At 33.6% G+C, this 12792-nt stretch overlaps 1 protein-coding gene and 1 long non-coding RNA gene across 4 annotated transcripts; both read left to right on the top strand.

Moving 5' to 3' along the window:
• Positions 1 to 37: 37 nt before the first annotated feature.
• LOC124453329 lies at positions 38 to 5990 on the top strand. Of its 3 annotated transcripts, none has more exons than XM_047004130.1 (11): positions 38 to 369; positions 502 to 742; positions 808 to 1055; positions 1121 to 1368; positions 2122 to 2278; positions 3383 to 3685; positions 3829 to 3863; positions 3990 to 4025; positions 4094 to 4399; positions 4474 to 4638; positions 4734 to 5990. In XM_047004130.1, the coding sequence occupies exons 1-11, from the start codon at positions 131 to 133 to the stop codon at positions 5072 to 5074; spliced, it is 2319 nt and encodes a 772-aa protein (XP_046860086.1). In that variant the 5' UTR covers positions 38 to 130; the 3' UTR covers positions 5075 to 5990. The 3 variants fall into 3 exon arrangements, with proteins under 3 accessions (XP_046860086.1, XP_046860085.1, XP_046860087.1); XM_047004129.1 differs by having other exon boundaries at positions 3984 to 4025; XM_047004131.1 differs by lacking the exon at positions 38 to 369 and having other exon boundaries at positions 421 to 742; positions 3984 to 4025.
• A 537-nt stretch (positions 5991 to 6527) lies between these two features.
• LOC124452912 lies at positions 6528 to 10727 on the top strand. The gene is made up of 5 exons (XR_006950908.1): positions 6528 to 6737; positions 8962 to 9071; positions 9316 to 9909; positions 9997 to 10138; positions 10348 to 10727. It is a non-coding gene; the product is annotated as an uncharacterized LOC124452912 (long non-coding RNA).
• Positions 10728 to 12792: the final 2065 nt, after the last annotated feature.

Here is a 12792-nt window from a genome sequence, read left to right as displayed (position 1 = left end):
AAGCCATGAAATTACAGAGATCGTAATTAAAGGAGGAACGCGCTGTAAAATAATCACTTTTGAAAATTTTCTTATTTCTCAGCTTGAGTTCTTTCTATAATTTTTCTTTACGCACTCCAGTTCTAATTTTATGTGCGCCAGTTTTTATTATATGACGTCATTAAATAGTAACAGTCGTTCAATTATGGCTTTTCATCTGTTGCACTGGGCTTCTAAGGGCAATGTTAAGAAAATTGAAAAGTTGGTTGATTATGGAGTCCATATTAATGCGTCAAACATAAAGAATGAAACTGCATTGTTTATTTCTTCAATGAATGGTCACGCCAAATGTGTAGAATATTTACTAAACAAGGGAGCAGATCCAAACTTGTAAGTTATACTAATCATATACAGATGAACAAATGTGTTAGTTTAAAGTAAGGCATAGCTCAATTTAGATTCATTTTATCCAATAGTAATGAAATGCTGTCTACAAAACCTAACGTGAAAGTTTTCCTTTAGATCATCATCAATAGGAATGACTCCTCTACATGTTGCTATTCAACAAGATCATGTAAAATGTGTGGCTCTTCTACTTCAATATGGATCTGATCTTCATAACACGTTTGCTGAGTATCCTACCGTAGTTGCATTTGCACGTTATCATGGTAATCACGAAATTTTGCGTCTTCTTCATTCCTTTATGGTCGATCGTGGTTTTGGTCATCATCAACCTGCGCAGAACTACAACTCCATAGTTATGGTGTGTATTTTGTATCTAAAACTATGCCATATATATTTAAGAGCTATTATTCTTTTATTTTTTAGAACTCTTGTGCGTCGGCATCTTGTGTTAGGTTGACAAATGAGAATATTGACAATTCTTTCTGGGGAATCCCTTTAATTGAATTAGATGACATAAAGAAGCCCGAACACAAGCATTCATTCAAAGGTCCTTTTTTTAACTTCATCGATGGCATGTGGCGAGGAAGTCTTGTCACAGTCAAACATGCACCAAAATTCAACCAAGATTCGTTCTATCATTATAGACTACGGAAGGAAATAAATTTATTGAGGTATCATGGTTTTTATCTTACACGGTGTTGAATCGTGTTAGAGGCCTAATTGTCCATTTTCATAGGCAATTGCGTCATTTCCGGTTCCCAGTTGCAATGGCAATCTGTTTGAATCCGTTCTGTTTGATCATGGAGAGGTTTTATTTCTCTACGTTATTCTTTTATGTCCGTCAATCGAACATGGATATGGAAAAGGATTTGGAGTGTCATCTCATGAGGATTATAAGGATAATGATGGATATTGCTCAAGCACTGTCCCATCTTCATCGGCGCAATTGGATCCATTGTCATGTGACATCACACAGCATTTTTGGTGAGATATAAATAGTTTACAACTTTTTCATTCATAGAGAATTGCTCGCTATTTTCATTAGTTCATCGTAATTGAAAAATATTTAGAAACAAATTTTGAGTTAAAGAATTTTTCTCATGACCTATGACGTTAAATCATCTAAATCACGTTAGAGAGAATAAACAAATGAAATTTTGATAGTATTTAAAACGGCAATTGTCACAATGTAATTTACATCTTTACGAGAAACTCTTGCTTCTTTATAAAGTTGATGTTATCGATAACTTTAACAATACACAGTAGCTAAAAACAAACAGAAATGCCACGCTTTTTACGCATGTGATTAAAGAAATGTGATTAACATTGTGGTTGTCAGTTTATTTTTTTCTGACCAAAAGAAATCTTGAAATGACTAACTGCAGCCAGTAGTCTTCGAAGTAACAACGAAATGATCCACAATTCATATGAGAAAAAACGTGGTTGTAAAGGGTTAAGCAACAAGCTGTAGAGTAAAATGTTATTCCTTTTAATGTATCTGAATATGTCGTTAATGGTATGAGTAGATTTACCTAAATCTTTGGCATGGAGATTTTTTGAGCTATACAATTTGTCATGTTTACAAAATATATTATAAAAAAGTGTATATCATTTAGGCAAAATTATTTTCTGACGACAACGGAACTGTTGCACTTTATTATCGAATTATATTTTTATGTATTGTCTTCAACAGATACTTTATGGCTTAATTCATGATTATTACGGTTTGTCTTTAAGTATGTGATGGTCCTCGTGCTAAACTGGGAAGCCTAGAGTTCTGTGAAAGATCAGGAGCCTCAGTCAAGTTTATGGAATGTTTTCAAGATGAACTGCCTTGGTTAGCACCAGAACTACTGGCTGTTGGTAAAGCAAGTTTTCCTGATGATATTTATAGGTAGGAAATACGATTAAATTTACATAAGAAAGTTTAGTATTTTTCCTTAACATCCTAATATCATAAGCATATTATAATTCTGAATATTTTTTCGGTTTTGTGCATGCAAAGCGAAGCCAAGATGTTTACCTGTAAATGTCCATGGATTTGGACGCATACTTTGAAATGTTTTAGAAATATTATGGAAACTTTCAAAAAACTAGTTACGCATTGCGTACATGTGGGTAACTTATCAATTATATGGAAAGTGAAATACATCGGTAAACATACTTTAAATCATATTATCATTTTAATATTATTAACTTCAAATTTATAAAATATGTCTAGGATTTAAAAAATGGTTTGACCTTATTATTCGTTTAAATCATTAATTGCTCATTTTTCAAAGTTACATGACATGTGAATGTGACTCTTCTTATATGCTTGAATATTGTCATCATTTAAAGTTAAGTCCTTTACGGAATTTATCAGCATTTTGCATCATTTTGAATGAAAACCATTTTTTGTTATAAATATCAAAACTTGATTACTTTTCAAAAGAGTTATCCGATGTGTTTGACATGTCGTTTGTTTCAATAGATGGTCGTGTTCTTTGTTGTTACATTTTTAGATCATTGTTAATTAAGCGACATTATTTCCGACAATTCTGTGCTGATTGCAATCAATGTGAAATCTTTAAAAACGAGGGTTTTGTACATTGCAAGTGATCGCAAGTGACCGTATATAAATGATAACTGGCAATAAAAAATATTTTCTTGTTAATACCTTAAGCAACATTTTGATACTATTGTGCCACTAACAGTTCTGTGCCGAATGCAAATATCTTCTGTCACGCTATATGTTTGATGTTGAACACTTTTCATCCCGATGAATTGCTTGTAATCGTTATTCCTCCTCATCGGGCGTACATCCGATTGTAACGGAAGTTACCGACTCTGACTCTTTTTCAGTAACAAAGTGGTTTACATGCAGGCTTAAAATAATAAAGATGTATTAATCATATGAACTAATATGAATTAAAACCCGAATTTTAATATAAAACTACCAGTAATTTCATATTTATGTTACTTTCGATCGATTTTTTTTTAATTTTTTGTTATTCAGCTTTGCAGCAACGCTGTGGGAATGTTTGACTCGAACAACACCTTGGTCTTGGTGTTCAGAAGATCAAATACCTTACTCAAGACTTTTACCTATTTTACTTTGCTGGCCTAGCCTTATTAAACACCTCGTTAGTCAGTGTTTAGATGAAATGCACAAGAGGCCAACCGCTGACATTCTGTGTCGTAAGCTGGGAGAGTTCATGAGATTGGGTATTTGGTTAGATCGTCATCAACTGGACGACATGTTTCAGCGATGGCTTATTGAACATCGTAGATGCACAAAAAATCTATTAAGAACTCCAAGGTAACCTGGATAGATAGGAGCACGTTTTTTAGCACAGTATTGTAACACAGTATTGTAACACGCTTTGCAACACAGTATTCAATCATGTGTCAGTTTATAAAATATTAAAAATTGATAGGTTTTCTAATGAAATCTTTTTCTAGGTCATTAGACTCATCCAAACGTGATTTAATGTTAGGTAATGAATTTTGGTCCTCAGTTTGTGGATAATTTGTCTTGAAAGGTTCTATGACATTTCCCAAATGATATTTTCATCTGTTAAAACATCTTTGTCAACTGACATTTTGTTTTCATTAAGAACCAGTTGATGATACGAAAAGACGTCGTTCTTCGTTACCTGGTTTGTTCAATCATTCCAATTTCTTTTAAAATTTATTTTATTCATCGTAGCTACTTTTCCCATTTTAGTGCCAAAAAAACCTCATTCCAGACGGCGATCAGCTGTTGTTGCTACTTTAGTCGAGGAAGCTCTCTCAACAGTTGCTCATGTTGCTCGTCAGACTGCAGACGTAAAGGAAGCTGATATTTTTAAATTTGGATTTAAACTAGCGCGAGAGATTGCTGAATTACGTGCGTTTTGTGCTGTTGCCATCAAGAAAAAGCGCAAAGCCTGGGCTAAAGTTGCAATGGCAACAAGAGATCTTGAAGAAGATATGTTTGATAGTCTTGTGGGTTATGAAGAAGTGACATTTCGCCGAAAACATGCACATGCTGGTTGTTTGTTCATCATTATAACTACTATTTATAGCTGTTAAATATAACTTTGGTTTTATTGATAACGTTTCTAGCTAATCTAAAGAAACATCATCAGGAAAAAGAAGAAGAAAAATTAAAAGAATCGTTGCATTACAAACGTTCATTGATCGAACGCCATCATCGTAAAAACTGGGCTTGTTATACAATGTTGCTGTGTGAAATTTATGGTATTTTAAGACGACGATGTACTATAAATGGTTGGTACATAATTCTGAAATTTTTGTGTTATCCCAGTTATAATTATCCTTTTTTCCGTCAAAATCTCCAATATCATGTTTTTCTGTGATTTCAGACGACGAAGATTACGAGAATGAAACTCTCACTCAGTCGGTTGCAAGAATCAGTAACCAGTTGTCTAATTTCAGCAATAATTTGATGGAAAGTTCAGAGAATGATATTGTTTCCAAATCAATTAACTCTTTGGACTTTGAGGAATGTCGATCCAATGACAAACATTCATGGGAAAATGATGATGATGGTGGTGGTGGTGATGATATTTATAATAATCAAAGCTTGTGTCTTGACATTAGATCCAATAATTGTGTTGATTTATCGAATATGGATAGAGATAAATCTGATATCGACGGTGATAAAAGATATGAACATGGAAAAATGCTGAGGGAAGAATTGTAAACATGAAGGAATCTTTTATTTCCAGTGGTAGTAGACCTATGAGAAGGAAGACGACGTCAAGGAGTCTTGAGGGAAGTCAATATTTTTTGAAAAAAACTCAAAAACAAAGCAAAGAAATTATGAGTAATACGAGAAAAGGGAAAAGTATATTTCGTCGGAAACAAAAGAAAACCAAATACATGCAATATTCCGATTAACGTTTTCGTCGATTAAAAAAGATTTTTGTATTTCAAAATGAACACATACTAAAAGATAAATCGCTGCGATATAAAAATGATAAAGAAACTATCGAGGTCTTTCATAGTTGTTTCCTTCCTTAAAACGGAAAAGCCACATTAAAAAATAGACGAGAAAAAAAACAGGTCAATAGGAAAGAACAAGGAACGTAAAGAGCGATCATCATTAGGAAGAAGCTCTGCCTTTAGACGACCGTCTGGGAAAAAAATTCTGCTTTCCCCTGAAAGAACCTTTTTCCTAAGTTTCATCAATTTATTTCTTGTCTTCATTATAAACGGAAGTAAATTTTTAGTTCTCGTTAAACCAGACGTGTGGTACCTGCTGAGAAACCTGCTGCCTGTGTGTAAGCACAACCAAATACTGCTTTGTGTTAGTAAATGAAAGTTTGGAAATAGGATCCAATTAGACAATTTTCATTTTGACATTAAAAACGATGAGAGTGCGCAGTGCATGCTGTCTTAGAAATCAGGTGTACACAATATTTTAAGTAGTGAATTATACTATTGCATTTGTGGAATTCTTTATTTCACCCATAAAGATGTCAAACCTTTTTTTCCGGCAGCGCGACTCTTACGAACTTTATTCAACTGAAATACTGAACAAACGAGCTTCAGTTTGAGGTGAAGATGTGAATGGTAGATCAGACTAACGTCAAAGTATTAAATTTTTTATAAATTGATGACATTGTTTAAGATGCTTAGATATCAGCATTATATACTTCAGAGCTAAGGTTATGGAGGCTGATTTAATTAAGTTAACCAATCCCGTCCTCTGCCAACAAAAGGATTATGTTTTCAATTTATCCTGTTTTGACCGTCATCTCCCCTTTTGGAGATGACATACGCTATTTCTTGGCATAAATATCGGTAGATTTTAAAATTTTCATTTAGCAGACGTTGACACTTGAGGAGTAGTCTGCCGAAATGCGTCTTAGAAATCTGTTGTTATTAGAGTCATATTGAAACATTCACATTGCACGACCAAACTTGCGGGCTGGCTACCTCGCTGAACACTGAAAATCCTTCCCGCATTCAAACTCGCCCGCAAACAAACCCACCCGCATATAAGTATATAGTTACGTTTAATACTGTAATGTTGACAGATAAGTGCAATATAGTAGTTAGTAGTCCATGCATCTATCCCCGTGCATCCCCCTCGCCCATGTAACTATCCATGTTAACTGCAAGCTCACGAACTTATGTAAGCCCGTGTACTATAGACAGATATAGTCAGAGGATACGGTACAGTTCGAGTTTCCGTGAAATTGTAGATCTTTACAAATTGTAACAATTTATTCAATATTTTATTACTTTATTGACAGTTGTGAAGGAGATGAAAAATTACGTTCTGATATTATACATCGAGATATTCCAGGTTCAGTTGAAAGAATGATTGCTATTCTTACTGAAAGCTTTGGTGGAAAATGGTGAGTGTTTTTTCTTAGTGTTGTTAGTCGTGATGTTGTTTATATGTTTATGCTTTTGCAATTTGTATTCAAATTCTTAATGGCCGTGTATGTTTGGTTGGCACTCAGGGGAATGAAACTGACGTACAAACCGCGTGAATATTCGACTTTGAAGGACTGGATTTGACGTACAAACCGCGCGAGAGACTAGGACTTAGGCTTCAATTTTATATCTATAAAATGTATTGTCGTTATCATTTCATATATATATATATATATATATAAGTTTGAAAATTTGTAATCCAGGCATTGAATATATAAGATAAACGTTTCTCCGGATTCTCGAAGCAACGAGTCGAAAGCTCAATAAAAATCATTTAAAAATCCGGAGAAACGTTTATTTTTATATATATATATATATATATATATTGATAATAAGAAGAAAATACACAAAACTACAATTTCATCCCTGAAAGGGATGCTCTGCTCTTACGCATCGAGCACTGTACTTACGGAGATTCAAATAAACAAAACTTCCTATAGATATATCTATATATATAATTGAAAATAAAATAAACCACGAATTACTTCATCGAAATTTATTCCCTACAGAACTGTTTCGTATGGCAGTTGTTTAACTTGCCACACTCGTCAGGAGAATAAATATAGCACAATAGCACAACGGAACTAACGTCATAAATGTAATACTAACGTCATATAACTTACTAACGTCACTAACGTCACTTACTAACGTTATTAATGTAATACTGTATCACCTAAACACTTAATTATTAATCTTTGTGTTTAAGTTCCGTTGTGCTATAGTGCTATGTTTATTCTCCTGACAAGTGTAAGTTAAAATTCTGTCAATAAATTTCGATAATTCAATTATATTTCATTCTGCCGTGGCATTGAGCACTCTATCCGTGCGATTTTGTTTGCGATAGTTTCTATCACAAAATCCCATTATATCTATATATATATATATGGAATTCACTGGTTCAGTCATGTCAGAAATCTTTGATTCTGTAGGACAATACTTTACGCATATTGTGTTCCTGTTAACTTTCGCTCTAATAAAGTGATTGGATAAGTCGATGTGTTTTGTGCGATTAAGAAATTTAGGATTCTTGTACAGTTAAATGACACCCTGATTATCTTTATAAATAGTTGTAGGGACAGATTTAAACAATTAAAAAACATTCAGAAATCCTCTTAGCCAGATGGACTCTTGTGAAGCTGAACTCAAAGCAATATATTCGGCTTCCATTGTAGATCTTGATTAAGATCTTGATTAAGATGTTTTAGTGCACCAGCTTATCGCGCAGTTCATAATTCTAAAAAAAATACTCTGATGAAGAACGTCTTGTCTCTATATCATCACCCCAATCAGTGTCTGAAAAAACATACAAATCAAAATGTTTACCATTTGATGCAAACAAAAGAGAATCTATCGATCTATCGTTCCTTTGATATAACAAAACACTCTTTTTACTGCTTGCCAATAATCTTTACCTGGTGTGGACATATAGCTACATAGATAAAGTTGCATCAACGGAAGCTAAGTCTTGAGGAGTTGCAAAGGTTGCATATGTTAAGCAATCTATTACCGTCTGATATTTCTGAACATCTACAGACTTCTCGCCAAAATATAATGATACAGATGGTGTTGGATACTGGTGTTGATTAATCCATTCCAAATTTCTTCAGTACTCTTAGCATATATTATTGCCAAGACCATGCACTCCATGTATCACTCTAAGAAGTCATTTTTTCTCACTGAAAGAATTGAAAGAATTTAACTCCGTCAAGCAGATATATGAAGCGGCGCTTATTTAAATGTCAGCCAAGAATATCTTGAAAATTGGCGTTTTCATCATATTTTTTGTTGTTTACACTACGCACCAAACATGGTATCTCATGAGGGATTTGCACTATATCAATGAAAACTTCTGGATGCACTCAGTGCATCGTCTTGGTCCTCTCGGAGTTGCATCATTAACCTGAACATTATAATTTTTTTTCAGCCATTAAAAAATTGTATGTTCTCAACTTGGGATTATTATATTTGAAAGCAGAAACACTTTTTTTGAATGTTATTTTATTTCAAAGAGAGACGTTATCAAAAGTGTCTTACCTAATTTACCTTTCACTTATTTGGGATAAGTTTTAATATTTAACATATTGTAGAAATGTAGCCAATCAGAGATGTAAGAGCTCAAAATTTATCCAATAACATTTGTAGAGCTCATTGAAATCAACCAATGAAATCGATCGGACCACCAAATGATCTTAATAAACGTCAATCACTCTACACAACGGTAGATGCCCTCAAGACTCGAAAGTGAAAGGAAGGTTAGTGAAATTTTGATTTATTGTTTTAAAACGCACTTCAAATGTTGATAAATTCAATGACAAAAGCCTTGTTTGGTGTATAGTTACGCATTGTTTTACTGTAAATCTTTTCGTCGGTTGTTTTTGTGCAATTCGCCGTTTAACTGCGTACCTTCGACGGTGTATTTGCTTTGCCAGAGAAACTTGACAGTATAAAAACGGCAAGTTTGTATGTTTCAAAGTCTTTCTTTTCTTTTTACTTCAGTGTGCTTGGTGACAGCTGGTGTTTTGAATACTTCGAAGTGAAACTTTGTCGAATATTTTTGCTTTTAGCGTGTATTTTTGAATCGATATTTTTTGAAATTGTCCACGATCATCATTGTTTTACGCTATATAAGTATTTGTATGTTTAGTTTGAGTAAAAAGTAAACTAAAATTGATATTTTCAACCTTGTTCGATATATTTTGAAAAAATGGCGAAATCTCATTATGGATATAGTATGCAAAAAAAATTTGCATAATGAAAGTATGGCATTATGGATATAGTATGCAAAAAAATTTGCATAATGAAAATTTACATAATCATAACCAATAGATGAGGTAAGCGTTTATTTTTTATTTTTCTTTAATTATAAATTTAGTGATTACTTGTTTATTTTCGTGAAGAAAACGAAGAACACTGGGCACGAATTATGCAAAACTGACTAGCTTGACTACGAAAATACCCACAAAATCTTTGAATGGAGTGGGATACAGGGAAAAATTTGAAGAGTGTTGACGGCTACAGGTTCTTCAATTCAATAAGTTCGAATGATAGCAATTTCAGTGGGCGAGAAAAAGATTTTTAATGAAATACGATGTACGCTACTCGAGTACAATTTTGAAAAGTTGTTGTTGAAAACTATTTTAAGAACACTTTACCAATAAATGTGTTTATATTCTATAGGAAAAGAAGATAATTTTCTCTTGAGAATTTACTATGAGAAATCATAAAGAATGCAACCGAAGTCGTATCCTGGTTGAAATTTGAGGCGAAGATAAAACGGATCGCTGTGAAAAGAACTGGAAGAGAACAAAGGAGGAGTAAGGTAGGAAACTCAAAATTATATGACTTTAAAACTTTCATTGACTGCCTGGTTCCTTTTGTACGAAAACGCTTTTGAAAATTTTTGTTGTAATATTCTTTTATTGTAGTAATCTTTTCTGTTAATATTTTTATTTTAATATTGCAATTTTTATGATATGTATCAAATGGGTGGAAACGCAGGAGCTCATTTCGTTTGATTTGAATTGATAGGATATTCAAATGAAAGCAACAGACAGAGCGTATTTTTATGGATTTACTTGTGCACACGTTCAAAATTTTTTTTCCTTTTTTCTTAAAACTTTGCACGAAAAGTTTGTTTAACATTTTTGTTGTGCAATCACTATCTTTGTCGTATTTTGCTGGTGGTAGACGAGTACTAGTAAGGGTAGAAAAATGATTAGACAATAGATCAAAAAAACAATTGTTGTGAACGATCTATCTGAAAACGATGTTCAAAAGCATTCAAAGAAGTCTATATGACTCCTCCATTTGAAATGTGTAAGGAATTAAAACAAACATTCCTTCATGAAACAAAACTAAATGTTGTTGTGTGCATGTGCTAACGATTTTGATTAAATTTTTAAGTCAAATCTAGTGTTGTGAATAATATTTCAAAAATCGACGCTCAATGACATATAAAGAAGTCTATAAGACTTCCTTCCATTTTTTAAGCAAAATGCTCCTGAGTTTAAGGTGTACAAAGATTAGCAAACAATAAGACGAATCTAGCTAGTGTTGTGAATGACCTATATATGTGAAATTGACGTTCAATGGCGTATAAAGAAGTCTATACGACTTCCTTCCTATAAAATGTATACATAAAAAGACATATTCACTGGATGAAATTTACTCATGAATCAAAAGTAAATGTTGTCAATATTTTTAAACAAAATGCTGTTGAGTTTTGGGTAAGGACTGTCAGACATTAAGTCAAAACTGCCATTGTGAACGATCGATTTGAAATCGACGTTTAAGAGAAAATGAAGAATTCTTTACGACTTCATTCTTTTTTTAAAATATGAAAAGAAACATTAATTCGAAGAAATTTATTTATAAAATGAAAGTAAAATATCATACGTAATCTTACATCAGCAACTTGAAGTCTTCATTTGTCCACTATTCATTTAATTATTAATTAGAAAAGTAAACAAAAGTATTGTTGTAAAAAGTACTCTTTGAACAAAGCGTTCCACAAATTATGTAAAATATGTACAAGACGTCGAGAATAATTAGAAGAATTAATGGAAGCCTCACATTGGAAGAGGTCACTTCAGGAACCACAAGTTCATAATTAGACAAGAACAAGGAAACATAAGAAAGCAGTAGTGCGTTTATGAGCCTATGATAGCAAAACAGCATCTATATTTGTTTGGGGAGCTTATCAATTTTTGGAAGGGCGCAGACCATTTCGTTGTTTGGGACGTTTATCACATCTTGAGCAAACAATGTCCTTAGGTTGTTGAGGTGCTTCATCGACTCGTGCGAATGTAGTTTTCCGTTGTTGAGGTGCTTCATCGAATCTTGCCAGCTCGCGCAGCGTCTTCCGTTGTTGAGGTGCTTCATCGAATCTTGCCAGCGCGCGCAGCGTCTTCCGTTGTTGAGGCACTTCATCGAATTTTGCCAGCGCGCGCAGCGTCTTCCGTTGTTGAGGTGCTTCATCGAATTTCCAGCGCGCGCAGCGTCTTCCGTTGTTGGGCACTTCATTGAATCTTGCCAGCGCGCAGCGTCTTCCGTTGTTGAGGCACTTCATCGTTTTCCGTTGTTGAGGCACTTCATTCTTTTCCGTTGTTGAGGCACTTCATCGTTTTCTGTTGTTGAGGCACTTTATTTCTTCAGAGACTCTTCAAGTGGAGTGGGTTTTTCTATCTGATCTAGTTTGATCCGAGGCGTCAGATAGATCAAACTAGATCAGATAGAAAAATCAACAAAGAAAGAAAAGCGAGAAATTTAAAGGCAAAGTTCACTGCTATGTTTTGAAAAAAAATTACAGTGAAACGGTGCAAAAAAATGACAAAGCAATCTTGATGAAATGAAATAATGCAAGACAAAGATTTCACGACTCTATAACTATACTTGTAAATACATTGCCTGACACTTTAGCCCATGCATGACTTTTGAAGACTTCTTGTTGCAGATATAATTTTTTTTACATGTTGCTTTTGTTTGTGGGTTTCATCGTCTAACATGAAGGACACGACTTAATTGTCTCGTATAACTTACCTTAACTCAATAAGCTCTTGAACAACGTAATTCAGACTAAGATGTAAATAGCTATCGTCGAAGTTTTATGTTCTGTTGTTTTTGACTTTCACGTGATTTTCGACCAAGTGTGCACAAGTAAATCTCTAGAGATGCTGCAGTTGGTACAATATGAAGGATGGACGTGAGGTAAGATGAACATTAGATGATGCACAGACATTTACATTTACATTAAATCTTATTTGAATATTTTGCCACCTGAATTTTAGGAAAAAGCATTCATTTAATGAGTTATGGTGCTTTGTCCATCTATGGTTTGTTATGCTGCATAATAGAAATGTTAATAATCATGGTGGTGACATTGTGTGGAAGTTTTAAAACTGATATGGTGAACTATAAACTCAATATCAGGAAACAAATTATTCATCCTAATACCACAAAGCTTAAAATATATTT

The sequence above is a fragment of the Xenia sp. Carnegie-2017 genome, unplaced genomic scaffold (genome assembly GCF_021976095.1).
Source record: "Xenia sp. Carnegie-2017 unplaced genomic scaffold, XeniaSp_v1 HiC_scaffold_25, whole genome shotgun sequence".
NCBI classification, from domain to species: Eukaryota; Metazoa; Cnidaria; class Anthozoa; order Malacalcyonacea; family Xeniidae; genus Xenia; species Xenia sp. Carnegie-2017.
Note: the sequence above shows the minus strand (reverse complement) of the source record. Positions and strands in the feature narration are given on the sequence as shown.

Excerpts from the sequence above, each read along its gene's own strand:
- LOC124453329 (XM_047004129.1), top strand. The coding sequence starts at position 131 with ATGTGCGCCAGTTTTTATTATATGACGTCATTAAATAGTAACAGTCGT. Across the intron at positions 370-501 it reads AAGGGAGCAGATCCAAACTT|ATCATCATCAATAGGAATGA; the intron begins GTAAGTTATACT and ends GTTTTCCTTTAG. Across the intron at positions 1,369-2,121 it reads GACATCACACAGCATTTTTG|TATGTGATGGTCCTCGTGCT; the intron begins GTGAGATATAAA and ends TTTGTCTTTAAG.